The sequence below is a fragment of the Protomyctophum bolini genome, assembly GCF_963924005.1.
Source record: "Protomyctophum bolini genome assembly, chromosome: 4".
NCBI lineage: Eukaryota > Metazoa > Chordata > Actinopteri > Myctophiformes > Myctophidae > Protomyctophum > Protomyctophum bolini.
In genome coordinates this window covers 10504887-10520603 of record NC_137865.1, presented here as the reverse complement: position 1 = coordinate 10520603, position 15717 = coordinate 10504887, and the positions used below count along the sequence as shown (strand labels likewise).

Genomic DNA, 15717 nt, shown 5'->3' with positions numbered 1-15717 from the left:
GCTGCCACCACCAGCATCTACACTCCAATGCTTCAATGGGGGGGGGGGTTTTCTCCCTATTAAAAGCTAATCGTATTCAATGAATGCAATTGGAGTCTAATCGCCAAAATATTCTGCTATAAATGTTTGCCATTTTGCTTGCTAGATTGTTGCCAAATAATCTTTTATTGAAATGATGCTGTCACACGAGAAGGTATATATGATTTATGCTTATCAATATCATTCCACATAATAGCCTATGAATAGAAGGAAGATGATGAATCATCAATCTGCTCTGCCTTGAGTTTCAGAGCTGTTTCCGTATGTTCATTAATGAGTACTATAGACGAATAACAGTTTTAGGGCCGATGAAATAGGATGAAAATAGGTGACCCACCTGAAAAAGTATTTTTACTAAAGAGCTGGAGATTGGAGAAGGCTAACATACACTCTATAGCCGTGGTGGCCATATTGTGTTTCCAACTTTACATTCATTTTCCCCACAGAAAATTAATCATTTTCAGCTGGTGAATCATGACCATTTAAACATTTCTGTGTGAAAATGTATTAAAAACAGCAAAGAAAAGGATATTTATTAAATATACTGTATTATATAATACAATTAAATATTCAAATATTGTTTACACAGAATCTAATATATTTTATGGTTTATAATAATTATAAATATTTTCAGAAAATGTCTGTGGGAATAACAAATATTCTATCTGTGGAACAACAAACTGGCCGCCACTGCTGTGCTCTATACTGTAGCAATGATTACTAACACAATATGAGCTTTAACCGTTCAGTTTCTTTTTCATCAAACAATAAGCACCTAAACCCATTGTATTATACTTCATTGATAGGAGTCCCCCTAGGCCTATAGGCCTCCATGCTCCTTTTGTCCCTCCACATCCAATGCAGCTCACAAGCTTTGTACAGTTCATTGGCTATTTCCGGCAAATGTCTGTCCCCAGGGATGCTGGGGTTCATGTAGTTAGCTGAAAAGCCAGATCAAGGCTGCAGGCTGGTCACTGGTCAGGGTTATATACTGCTGGTTAATGGTTATTATATCAGTGACATTGTGAAACACCCCCACCTGTTCTCAGCCTAGCTGCAGGATGTTGCTATATGGATGTACTGTCCGCGCTACGTGTAATATATTAGTGTACATATTTAGACACAGAATATTCTCAGGAGGGTGGTGGACGACGACCCATTAGCAACCTATTTTAATTGTCCCGAACCTCACTAGAGCGTCGCAGTCTCGCCCCCTTTCATGAAGAGGGAGGTAATTCCCCATTAATCTTCCCCATAGACGTTTAAAAAAGTATTTGTTTAAAGACCTTTTAAGCCTTTGACAAAGCCAACTCTTGTGACAAATCATGACAATAAACAACAACAAAAAAGTGTTGTACCCTGACCTTTTTTCTTCTTTCTTCTTTCTTCAAATACTTTTTGAAGTCTATGGGGAAAATGAATGGAGAATTATCTTCCAGGCCTGTCGTCGTCATGAAAGGGGGCGGGACTGCGAGGCTCTATAATGTTCATGATGAAATGGTACCATTTTTTACTCAGTCTGTGTCTCAGAGGGGCTGTGGACACTTCAGAAACCCGCCTGCCAGTGACATCATCATTAGACAGGTTTTTCAAACAACGCAAAAACAATGGCTCCCATTTCAGCATAGGCCTACTAACTTTCCAGGAATAGAAAGCCAGTAGACAAAAATGGTACCATATTATAATGAGCAATTTGTCATCATCGGTTTAAAGTCAGTTTTCCAGGCACTGCTGGATTGGACTTGACTCTCGATATGGCTTTCCTCCACCGGGAACGGTCCATGGCCACCTCGCGGTCGATGCCGAGCGCTTTCATATATTATGTCAGCCAACACGACTGTCTTCTTAGTCCGGCCACTGGGTCTTGTCCCCTAAGTCAATCGACATTACTCCACTTGTGTCAAAATCAGCAGATCTACAAGCTCACAATGTGTCATGATGCAACGTGTTGGTAGCTTGTAGATTATGATAGCTGTTTTCAAACAGATAAAGTAGTATGAAATAGGGCTTAATAACTTACGGTAAGTAACTTCTAAGAACGCCGTCTAACGCACTATAGTCAAGGCAGAGCCAGGAAGACGAAACAAAACAAAAAATTACTAAAGACAACACGCACCTACCATGGCTGATAAAAGTTCAACGGCTGTGTTTGCCAGAGGATTCTAATTGGGCACACATTCCTATGATTCACATTCACAAAGTATTTATAATAGCTTGTGGAGAATAATTGCCGCTCTGTGTGATGTTTTTTTCTGCAAGCATGGGTCTTAAACAAGGAAGGGGACGGAAGTAATGAATTGAAGCATCCTGCTGTTCCTTCACTGTATGCTCACAGGTCAGTGAGCAGAGGAGTCGGTCTTTTCCCTTCCAATCTCAATCAAACACTCACGTCCACACAAACAACCCGGCCCTGCTCTTCTCTATTAACCACTTGAACCACAGCATCATATTCTGGGGGGAACTAAGCTTGTGCTTGTAGATCTGCTAGTCCCTGGACGGTGGACCCCACTATTTCCTGATTATGCCACAATAGCATAACTGGATAGTGGTTTTCAAACTTTATTTGTGTGCAAAGAAATAAGAGTATATATTTTTAGGTTATCGAATTTGTCTCTATTGGGAATTGATAATAATAATAATAACTAGAACTGCACTCTGCCGAGTGCATACTTGCTTGTTGCACACTAGTAGGCCATAAATGGCCTACTAGTGCGCAAGCAGAGCGCGCAAGTACTTTCGACCGCTGGAAAGTATCACATCTCAGTATCTCTGTGAAGGAACGTTTGAAATGTATAATCATTACGTGTAACTATTTGCTACCTAACTACTTTTTTACAGAAAAATGAATCATTGATATGTGATGAAAAAAAAAGGTATATAAACTGAATTAAAATATATTATACAGTATAATTATTTTATTACTTATTGTAAATTGTCAATTGTTTTAAATGTATTTCATTTTTGAGAGCTGGGACCAGAGTACACGGTGTGTATATGTATGACTAGCTCTCAGTGATGACGTAAGAGATATGGTCATCTGTGTAGTCTGGTCCCAGCAGACCAGGCACAGATTTACAAATTACAAATCACATTACAACTACATACAGAGTATGTAGTTGTAATTTGATTAGCAGTATACTGTGGTTACTTGGTTCCAAAAAGTGAAGCCAAGTTTTTTTCAACCGTAGGTTTGTGCCTGGTTTGCTGGGACCAGTTACAACATTACGTCATCGTTGTGAACTGGGACCAGAGTACATGGTGTGTATATGACGTAATGTTGTAACTTGTAACTAGTCCCAGCAAACCAGGCACAGACTGTATGTAGTTGTTCTAGTTACTTGCGCAAGCAGAGCGCGCAAGTAATCGTTTCGCTTGGTCTCTTCGAAGTGAAGCCAAGTTTTCTTCAACGGTAAATCTGTGCCTGGTTTGCTGGGACTAGTTACAACATTACGTCATCCTTGAGAGAGTACATGGTGTGTATATGACGTAATGTTACAAGTTACAAGTTACAACATTACGTCATATACACACCATGTACTCTCTCAAGGATGACGTAATGTTGTAACTAGTCCCAGCAAACCAGGCACAGATTTACCGTTGAAGAAAACTTGTCTTCACTTTTTGGAACCAAGTAACCACAGTATACTGCTAATCAAATTACAACTACATACTCTGTATGTAGTTGTAACTAGAACAACTACATACAGTCTGTGCCTGGTTTGCTGGGACTAGTTACAAGTTACAAGTTACAACATTACGTCATATACACACCATGTACTCTGGTCCCAGTTCACAACGATGACGTAATGTTGTAACTGGTCCCAGCAAACCAGGCACAAACCTACGGTTGAAAAAAACTTGGCTTCACTTTTTGGAACCAAGTAACCACAGTATACTGCTAATCAAATTACAACTACATTCTCTGTATGTAGTTGTAATGTGATTTGTAATTTGTAAATCTGTGCCTGGTCTGCTGGGACCAGACTACACAGATGACCATATCTCTTACGTCATCACTGAGAGCTAGTCATACATATACACACCATGTACTCTGGTCCCAGTTCTCAACGATGACGTAATGTTGTATGTAACTGGTCCCAGCAAACCAGGCACAGACTTACGGTTGAAAAAAACTTGGCTTCACTTTTTGGAACCAAGTAACCACAGTATACTGCTAATCAAATTACAACTACATACTCTTGTAATGTGATTTGTAATTTGTAAATCTACTTTTTTTTTCATCACATATCAATGATTCATTTTTCTGTAAAAAAGTAGTTAGGTAGCAAATAGTTACACGTAATGATTATACATTTCAAACGTTCCTTCACAGAGATACTGAGATGTGATACTTTCCAGCGGTCGAAAGTACTTGCGCGCTCTGCTTGCGCACTAGTAGGCCATTTATGGCCTACTAGTGTGCAACAAGCAAGTATGCACTCGGCAGAGTGCAGTTCTAGTTACAACTACATACAGAGTATGTAGTACAGAGTATGTAGTTGTAATTTGATTAGCAGTATACTGTGGTTACTTGGTTCCAAAAAGTGAAGACAAGTTTTCTTCAACGGTAAATCTGTGCCTGGTTTGCTGGGACTAGTTACAACATTACGTCATCCTTGAGAGAGTACATGGTGTGTATATGACGTAATGTTGTAACTTGTAACTTGTAACTAGTCCCAGCAAACCAGGCACAGACTGTATGTAGTTGTTCTAGTTACAACTACATACAGAGTATGTAGTTGTAATTTGATTAGCAGTATACTGTGGTTACTTGGTTCCAAAAAGTGAAGACAAGTTTTCTTCAACGGTAAATCTGTGCCTGGTTTGCTGGGACTAGTTACAACATTACGTCATCCTTGAGAGAGTACATGGTGTGTATATGACGTAATGTTGTAACTTGTAACTTGTAACTTGTAACATTACGTCATATACACACCATGTACTCTCTCAAGGATGACGTAATGTTGTAACTAGTCCCAGCAAACCAGGCACAGATTTACCGTTGAAGAAAACTTGTCTTCACTTCGAAGAGACCAAGCGAAACGATTACTTGCGCGCTCTGCTTGCGCAAGTAATTACCTTTTACATAGTTACAATGCAATATTTCCACTGGTAAAAAATACTCAATGATCTGTACTGAAATTACTGCATTTCCAAAAGTATTATAATGAGTGCAATAATTCATCATGAAGCCAACTAAGTGAAAGTAGAATTAGTGGGTTTTATAATGTACTCAGAAATACTGTACACTCAGTATATAAAAATACAATTATACTCAATTACTGTAGCAAGAGTACTTGTAATTAATGTATTTGATTTGATTTTGGTAAAAGAAGTAATCACAATATAACTTAAACCCAGGATAAATACATAGGACTACAAGCGTAATGAAACTTTCCAATCTGGTCCTGTAAACTGTTGCCTATTTTAGGCAATATAGTAAATGCACCACTTTTACATAAAAGTGGTTGTAATACCTAAACATCATAATTTCATCAAAATGTTAATCTATTTCTGGTGGTCTTAGCATAACATCAGTGTGTACATACAGTGCACAGAATTGCATGGCTAAAATACGTATTCTAATTATATATTTATCACTAAGCAAGTGTTTGTGCTTCTGGACAAAGGTTCTTAGCTTAACAAATTATTTACCTTCAATCATTGTGAGATTACGCCCTCTAGTGCTTATTTGTGGAACATACACACATGACGGTGAAGTAAACATGGATGATGCCATTAGGTTACAGAAAGTGGAAAAGGTAGAACATTATAGTTCACAGTTCAGTATTCATCATGAAATGGATATTCAGGATGGTCACTCCACCTAGTGGCAAGAAGACAATGGTACTGGGTTACTGACTCACTGACTGTGATGATATCATTAGTATTTAAAAAAAACAAAAACTAAAAAAGGATAATTTACAAATTAAAAGAACTAGAGCGGTGCCCGTTGACGTCTCTACAGCGGTGCCCGTTGGGCACTGGCCTACTTGGAACGATGCAAGTTGGAAATGAATGCCCCGCCCAGATATTATGTCTGTGTCCTATTTATGCCCATATATGGAGTTTTTTGTCAGGCAGGGGCCCTGTCCAGAGCCCGGGCAGAGGCCTTTTTGGGGCCGTTCTGGACAACCGTGGGTCCGACCGACTTGACACCGGGCACGGCACCCCCTGTGGGGGTGTGGAACGTGTGTGTCAAATCAGAAGTCGGTGGGGCGAACGGTTCTCAAGTTACGTGGATTACAGACGTACAGACGTACGTACACTACACTGTAACACACACATAGAGACTTGGTGCATTTATAGTTAGATAAGACTAAGGCACAATGAAACAATGCAGTCGTTCTCAAAGTGGGGTCCGGGGACCCACAAGGGTCCTTGGGGGGGTTCTATAGGGGGTCCCTAGCAAAGTTACTCAATGACTACAAATGTTATCCATTTATGATTAGTTATCATCAAATTTAAGCAGCTTAGTAGGTATACTTACATCAGCAGCTCCACAAAACGAATGTTTTTGTTCAGTGCTTCAATAGCTTTCATTTCATCCTCAGTGAGTGAAAAATCAAATATCTGTAGCAAAGCAAAAATAAGTTAACCAAACACATTTCTAATTTTCTTGTGGTTCCTACTTTTAACCAATGATGTGCACCACCAACCTGCTCATCAGGAGCAGTTGGGCTTTTGCAATGTCTTGCTCAAGGACACTTCAGCACTACTTCAGCACTAACCTAGGGGGAACCAGTGTTCGAACCGGGACATTTATGAGTCCCTGTAGTGGCCACTCTACCTCCTGAGCCACTATACACCCCTTATTAACAATCATGTTTCTGATGCAATAATAGGCCTACACATGTATTAGAAATAATAATAATAATAATAATTATTATTATTATTATTATTATTATTATTGACAGAAGAGGAAGGTGTTGATGTCTGTCCTAGGGTTGTCCCGATCGGATCGGGTGATCGGAAATCGGCTCCGATCACATGATTTTCAAAAGATCAGAATCGGGGAGAAAAGATCTGATTTTTAATTGTTTCATGTAAATCTCAAAGAAAGACGTATAAGCAATGAGATTTTGTAAAAACTGTTCCAGTCAGAGATCATCAAACAAAGACTAGTCACACTCAGAGGCGTGAAAGACACCTATTATGAAAACAAAGGAAATGCAAACCCCGCTATGCATGATCGCATCGGTGGCCGTAGTACTCGCTCTGAATGAGAGAGATATTCTTTAAGAGTTTTAACTTGACTTCAGTTCTATAAGCTGTAGAAATTGTATTCACTCTAACCAATACATCATTATTTTGCTATGATTTCATGCTTTCAAGAAGAAAAAAGAAACACAATGACGGTCATTCTAATAAAAGTATAGTCACATTTTGCCTTTCAATAATTGAAAGGCACCACAACAGACTACACTAGAGTGACATACATTAGGATATTTGCTATTGTGATATGGCATAAGTGTTATATACAAATATAAAGATTGGTATCGGTATGTCTCAAAATCAAATGATCGGAATCGGATCGGGAGCAAGAAAACGTGATCGGGACATCCCTAGTCTGTCCTTAATATTGTCACAGACTGTCCTACTTCTGAAGAAAGCAAAGACCGGAGGTAGGAGGGGGAGGTGCATGTCAGAACCCATCATAAATCAATCATAAGCTGTCAACCTGTCAAGCTATCATGGGCATCATAAATCAGAGACAGATGAGCTTGTGCACATCTTCTGGGCAGCAGTGGCTCAGGAGCAGACTTGTTAGGAAGGTCCGGGCTGTGTGCTCAAGTGTCCTTGGGCAAAACACTGAACCCCCTAACTGCTCCTGATGAGCAGGTTGGTGCCTTGCATGGTTTCCTCTGCCGTGAATGCATGTGTGAATGGGTGGTAACTGGTAACCCATTCACACATGCATTCATGGCAGTGTGTGGATGTGTGTGTGTGACTGGGTGAATGTGTGTGTGATGGTGAATGTAAGGCATATTGTAACGTGCTTTGGATAAAGGCGCTATAATGTATAAATGCACCATTAACTGTAGAATCCAAATCCATGTGCAGGATAAAGATTAAAGCTACACTATCACTTTGTAGTAAATAAAATGTCATTTTGACAATCTGTATGGTATGTTAATACAATATAAACTAACCCAATTTAGGTTGTAGACATTTAGGGCGCGTTCGGAAATACAGCACCAGAGCGCACTCGCCTATGGTTTGCATTGCACAGTGCGCTCAGTGTGCTATTTCCGAAGGCGCCTTAGCTTAGATCATCAGAAATGAGACCATTTATCATAAAATAAATCATGCTTGCCATCACATACACGTGCATGCACATGAACTCACATGCACAACGTGCCCCACTCCCACACCAACGCTACAGAATAACTAAGTACTCACTATACTGTGAAAACATGTGAACGTGAAGTTACAGGGACGAAATCTCAAACATGTAATGGGTAGGTTAAAGCTCCGCTGAAGGTACCTGGCCGTTGTGTTTGATGCGGTCAGGGTTGAAGCTCTTGGGGATGACCACCACTCCTCTCTGCACGTTGAAGCGCAGTGCCACCTGGGCGCTGCTCTTCTGGTACTTCTTCCCAATGGCCACAAGCAGCTTGTCTTCCAACAACGGTGGACATTTCAGATTCACCCTACGGGGGGAGACAACACAACATAGTAAACAACCGTCCCGTAACACTAGTTGGTGGTCTCTAAAGCCAAAATCCCAAGACTGCGCAACAACCTGCAACATGCCCAGGTGCTCCTTTCAGAACTAGCCCAAAATATTAATGTGCACCCCTGCTTACATGAGGCAATTTAAAATGAAACTACTGTTAGATTGATACTTATCACCATGAAACTTCCCCAGTTGATTACTTACACGAAGACAATGATTTATTGTATGCAAATGAGGCATTATAAATAGTACTAAATACTACAACAGATGAAAGGTTTTAAAGTCCATAGTGAGGTTCGTACCATGAGGCATCTCTGGAGGTGCCGATGGGACTGTACCCTACAATGACGATCTCATTCTGACGGCAGAACTCCAAGAGCTTCGGCTGTGTGAAGTACGGATGGCATTCAACCTGAATGAGGGGAAATGCATGTTAATGCAATACCATGGCGAAAAATGTTCGTCAACTACCTTTTTTCACAGAGGAAAAATAAATAAGAACTAAGCTATGATGACTAAGACCAAAATTTAATATATTGACAATACAAACTAGACTAAATGTTAGGGAATTGTTTTGGTTGTGTTGGCTCAGGTGTTGATGCTCTAAAAATAGCAGATCTACAAGCTGCGGTTGCATACAACCAAATATAAAAGCAGGCATCAGCTGCTATCAAGGCTTTCCAATTTATTTTGACAAAATAACTAATATCACTAACTTAACCAAAAATATGACTAAATCAAGATGTGCTGTCAAAATTAACACGCAATGTACTAGTAGGCTATATGTCCACTTGCCGCTTCTACTACACAAAAGTCACAACGGTGTACTGATCTTCATGTCCACAGCGGTGTGGCTGAAAGAGAAGCAGCAGTGCACCTGGTTGGACACAGGCCTGTGTCTGAGACCTGGCTTGTTCAGCAGCAGCTCCAGCTGTCTACGGTTGAAGTTGGACACTCCGAGAGATCGGACCAGCCCCGCGTCCTTACACTCCTCTAAAGCCTGTGCATGGAGAGACAAACGTCATATCCTCATCAGAGATAGAACCATGATGCCAGACCTCACACAGGGCAGGGACGTCATTTGGGCTCACACAGGGGATATGACATTTTATTGCCAGCCCCTAGCATTTGCATTTAACCTCAAATTCTGTTCTTTTATGTATTTTTCCTGCACTTTTCTTTTCCCATTGAGGAGGGAACCCCCTATTTGTAATAGCGTTTTTCAAAAAACTTAGGTCAGGATTTAGAATTGGCCTCGGTCAGGCCTAAATGTGTTAAACAGATCCGTCTGTCCGTCCATCTACATGTGACGTGATGCACATCACGTATGTTTTCTTGTAAACCCTACTTTCATGTTATTATATGTGATTTTGTATTTCAATTTAGTTAGCGCTTTTACAAAAAAATCTGATCTGCAACGCTCACAACGCGTTGTGACACTACATGTTATTGTCAGCTTTTAGAGCTGCTATTCTTTAAATAGGGCTGACGTGACTGAAGTTTGCCACCCATTATTAGTTATTCTGAAATGGCACATCTGCACTCTGAAATGGCACATCTGCACATCTGCATAAAAGGTGATTAACTAAACAGATAAAGGAGGATAAATACAGAAGACAGAACTTTTAACAAATAGCTGAAGTCTCCTATTTATGGCATTGTCCTTGACGTGTCCCCGTTTTTACTACCCTCTTTTGCACCAGTGAGGGGTGGGAGGGGTTAGCCCACACCGGGCCGCAGCAGTCAGCGCACAGAAATCAATGCAGAGGCTGTGTTTAGTGTGTTATGTGGAACGTGAAACACAACGGAGCTGCGCTTAGCTTATGCAATTTATATTTCCATGGCCAAAAAGGTTTGGGAATCTAATCGAATAAATGGATGATCAGATGCAGGAGTTTTAACGACTCATCTAACTGTAACTAGGACCGTCACCTTTCCCCACCTATGTGAATAGAGGGAAGTCCTGAAGCGGCCAAGAAGATTGTTCCAGTTAATATAGCAATATAATTTTACAATTTACTGTAGGCATTTAGCAGATGCTCTTAACCAGAGTGACTTACAATAAGTAACGTAACCACACATCAAATGCAGAGAGACAGTAAACTAGGATCTCACGAGTAAGCCACACTTTTATACTTAAGCTATTCAAAATCAACAGTAGCCGATCTACAAGCTCTGTGAGCTTGTAGATCAGCTATTTTCGAATAATTGTGTGATTTTCTATTTTACATTTAGAAAAGATTTAACCAACATCTTTTCTTATGGGGCCTGTCCCTGGCACAAGGTCCTTTCAAATGAGGTTTAGCAGCCAAATACACAATATCAATTTGGGGGTCCGTGACAAAATGGAACTGTTTGGGAACCACTGTACGAGGGGAGTGAGGTAGGGTTCACTCTGAAGTGAGGGTCTGAGGGGTGTGGCTGAGGGAGTCCAGGGGATGGTTTGACCCGGTCATAAATCAACCTGTCAAATGGCAGGGGGAGGGGGGGTCATACATCACTCACTACCTGTCAATCAGATTCACATGCATGTGGCTGAACTAATGTTTTTTGATTGATTGATTGAAATATTTATTAACAGTTTGCAGAATTACATTACATTTCAAGCACAAACTCAATACAACGACTGTTAACTGTGAGTGGACGACCCAATTAAGTATTACACTTGTTTACAACAGGATCCACCATGTTCAATTCATCAAAACATTTAGAGAAGTACAAATAGACACTTCTATATAGTAACAGGAATTCATCATAAGGGAAGCAAAAAGGGAAAAGAAACATATACAGTGAGGGGAAAAAGGGGGGCGGTGGAGGGGGATTCAGATTTTACGGGGCCAGTTTCGAATTGCAGCCGTCCGTATAGGTGCCCTTTGAGAGAGGTTTTGAGAGCTCCAGTGTGCACACACACAGGAGCCGTTTAATTGAATACTCACTGATACGTATTTATGCAACCACTTCACTGGCCATTCATATACACACACACACACACACACACACACACACACACACACACACACACACACACACACACACACACACACACACACCTTTTTTGTTTGTTTAATCCAATAGTAGTCTATCACGACTCGAGACATTCACAAGACAGACATCACAAGATATTCTCATATTATGTCCGAAAATGAAAGCCATCTGTCAACCAATGAATTTTGGTTGTCCTACTGAAAACTAATATTGTAATATTTCTACTCATGCTTCAGTAAAGGCTCTATACAGCAATAGCAGTCCTCAAGTTAATCCTCATGGTTACTTTCCACGACTGCATATTATGATAAAGTATGGGCTTAAGGTGTTAAGTCCAAGCAGAACTCACCTCCCAGGTAGCACACAGGTCTGTATGGTGGTAGATGTATTTACCATTCTTGTCTTTAGGATAGAAATCATCGCCAGGCTGCAGTATGTGACAGACACAATTTTATGTCACTGCATTGGTTATATATCACTGACAACACACAACATGTTTTCATCCAATGGTAGCAGGTATACAAACCTTGAAGGCCATAGGAAGCTCAATGATGTAGAGGTCTATGTAGTCTAATTTCAGGGCCTTTAATGTTTGTTCCAATGCTGGCCTAACCATCTCTGGCGGATGAAAAGTATTCCACAGCTGAGAGACGCATAAAAGAGGACATTTAAATTAACTTAAACAGATCACAGGACACATCTTATTTCAGCAGCAGTGGCAATAGCTACTGTAGGTAGGTACTGTAGGCAGGTGGATAATTAAATATGATAAAGGTATAATAGTAGAAGTATTTGAGTGGTAGTAAAGGTTTTAGTGGTAGTAGTACTAGAAGTATCAATGGTACAGTAGTATGTAGTATTCAAATTCACAAGTAGCAGATCTACAAGCTCAAAACGCGTTGTTTCGCAACACGTTTCAAACTTAATCTTCCAGTTTTGAAGATTTTGTGTGACGCTGTTGTATGATCAAGTAGGGTACAAACACAAAAAGTTAGAATAGGAAGATAAGACATTTCTGCCCGTCGACAGTGACGATATAAAGTGATACCTTTCCACAGTAGAAGATGTCTTGTCGTTTGACAGTTCCATCTTCTATCTTGTCTCTGATGGCCTGACCCACTTCATGCTCGTTGAAATACACGAAGGCCCCATCAAAGTGCCTGTAGCCCGCATCTATTGCCAGCTTCACACACTCCCAGGCAGTACCTTTGGGTGTCTGTCAAAAGCCAAAAACACTAGTCAAATATTCATATTTGGAATTTCTGGTGACAAAAACAAAGCTTAAAAGCTAAAAGCATCGGGTGATGGGGACAGCTGGAGAAACTGGCCCAGGGCCAGGACCGGGATGCTCGAAGAGCACAAGTTTGTTCGTGGTCTATGCCCCAAAGTTGGGCTATTTCATTTGTATGTGTCGATATGGTTAGCGTGCCTGTGCCTCTAGGAGCTAGTATGTCTCATGCCTGAGAGCCATTGTTTTAGTTTTTGACTATTTGTTATGATTCCGCTTGTCCTTGTAGCCATGGGTCTGAACTCTGTGCTGCAGAACTCATGTACCGTACCACCAATTCACATATTTCTTCCCCTGAAGATAGTCTGCCACATGGTTTTGTTGTTACACACATTGTGCATAAATGTCACAACAACCCTGGTTGCCAAGTAAAAGAAGGAATGTGAAGCCACATCTGATGGCTGACATGATGACGGAAGGCGTAAACCCACACTGTGTATCTGTGTTTAAACTTCAGAAGAATATATCTGGAATCTCGCTCTAAGCATTTTCAACGCTTGTAAGATCTCTTCTTTGGAGATTATAAACCCAAATGTAATTTTTTATAAGAGGTGTCATCTGTTTATTGATGAAATTAATCCATATCTGACAGATCGTTATTACAGACCCACAGGCCCACGGCCGGTTCCGGCGTGCTGCCCCGCGTCCGAAACAGTTGAGAAATGACAGTTACCGTGTGGGGGTCCCTCTACTGTACCCTCTACTGTACTGTACCGTCACTGTACTGTACTGGCACACCCAAAATCATCATATACATATTATACATTATACAGTTAATATGTGTGTGTTAGGTTGCGCACAGGTGGTGAAAAACAACCATGCTGTTTTCGTGCTCAGACACAGCCAGCCACCCACCCAGCCACCCACACACATAGCTCCGCAACCACTCAAAAACAATTACAGCTCAATTACATGAAGCACACTTGAACTTGAAATAACCCAAACTTAAAGTTAGAACTATTATTATATGGGGTGGTGTGTAATGGTATTCACTTTAGCAATATAAACAGCTCCGCTTCTACACTGGAGTTAAAATATTAGCATGTTATAATCATAATCATCAATATTTACAACTCTCACTCACCGTTCTGGGGTCCCCGTAGGTGCCCAATCCGAGTAGAGGAATACGATTGCCATCACTCAGAGGAACGGTGTTGTTGTGTGCGTTCACATTCATCATGTCTACATGTGAATGCAAATTGCAGAGCTGCCAGAGGCTACAAGCCTGGCTCACACTATCTATACGCCCCAATGAGTGATGTATTAAACAACAAACAAACCAACCTTTGAACTTCAATGCAAAAGCCCTCCTCTGCAGTGGTGTAAAATAACTACATTTACTCAAGTACTTTAGTGGAGTATTTCCAATTTTCAATACTTTAATTCTACTCCACTACTCCCTCTCTGAGGGCAAGTACTGCACTTTTACATTAACTACTTACTGTAAGCCCTATATATTTTTTGGCTATTTGAAAATAGCAGATTCACGGTTGTATCCACAAGCTCAAAATGTGTCACAGTTTAATTGTTGATACTGTATGCTATTCCAAATATTTTTATACATTTTCAAAACTTGAAATGGGATATTCTGCAGAATGAGTACTTTTACTTTTGGTACTTTAAGTAGGCCTACATGTTGATGCCGATACTTTTGTACTTTTACTAAGGTAAATTGTGAATACCAGACTTTTACTTGAAACAGTGTATTTCTACATTATGGTATTTATTATGAATTAGTCCATGTGCCATCTTAGTTATGACGCCTATGAATTTGATACAAGACACATCTTGTTGTCCTAATACAACAAGATGCATCTGATGCATCTGTTAGATCCCTACAGTAAGGTCATCCTTTATTCTTGTCCTATTTTGTTCGGTTCCTTACTTACAGTAAGTTCCTTCTATATCTTCTGGTCACTTTCATGTGTCCAACATTAATGTATTCCCTGTGTGTAATACACTTTTTGAACCTGTCACATGATATGTGTCATCTTGTTCTCCTGGGCCCACTGCTTTACACAGAGGAATACTTGTCACACACCACCCAGTCCTGTTAGGACCTGCACACAGATCGGGTCTCCTACTCACATTAATTCACAACAATATTAATACATACCGTACTTTTACTCTGCTGCTCTCAGTATTCCATCATTGGTGTGGAGAAAAGTAAAGCAAATTCTAGAACCACAGTCCACAGATCATAGACTGTGAAGCACTGCACCGGCTCTGCCCAAGTAAAGGGTCCTTGAGGAGGGGGTTCTATGGGTGTCCCCAGTAAAATGAGGAGACTTTAAATGTAAGTGATATATAATTTTTGAGTGGTGCAACCACTCCAAGGAACAGCAAGTAATGTCCGTGTCTTATATATACTCTAAGGTCCGTGTCCGCATATCTATGTGTTGTTTACCTTCCGTGTGACGTTAATGAGCACGAGTATGACGACTTTGACGAGTATGATGAAACAAAACAATGATGAGTTTAAGTGACAAAACTGGAACTGGAACAAACACAAGCTGATAAAATTATCTTTGTGGGGTTCTCTCTCCTGATTGGATGATTCTTTTCTAATATGTATGAACAAAATATGTATTTTTAAATGATTTTTTTTTTTTAATATTAGTTCAGTTATATGTTCACATTCAAATGTGTGTGTTTTGCCAATTATTTGGGGGACCCAACATACCTCGAAAACCCAATCATCACGTCCCAGCAGCGGGCCTCGGTC

At 40.4% G+C, this 15717-nt stretch overlaps 1 protein-coding gene across 1 annotated transcript; it reads right to left on the bottom strand.

The window, feature by feature from the left end:
- Nucleotides 1–5578: 5578 nt before the first annotated feature.
- Nucleotides 5579–14169, bottom strand: LOC308313998 (aldo-keto reductase family 1 member D1-like; the record flags this gene model as incomplete). Its single annotated transcript, XM_080761350.1, has 9 exons — nucleotides 5579–5866; nucleotides 6530–6612; nucleotides 8528–8693; nucleotides 9022–9131; nucleotides 9597–9719; nucleotides 12054–12131; nucleotides 12231–12347; nucleotides 12753–12920; nucleotides 14077–14169. 9 exons carry the CDS (start codon nucleotides 14167–14169, stop codon nucleotides 5824–5826), a joined length of 981 nt encoding a protein of 326 aa, XP_080617476.1. The 3' UTR covers nucleotides 5579–5823.
- Between the last annotated feature and the right edge of the window lie 1548 nt (nucleotides 14170–15717).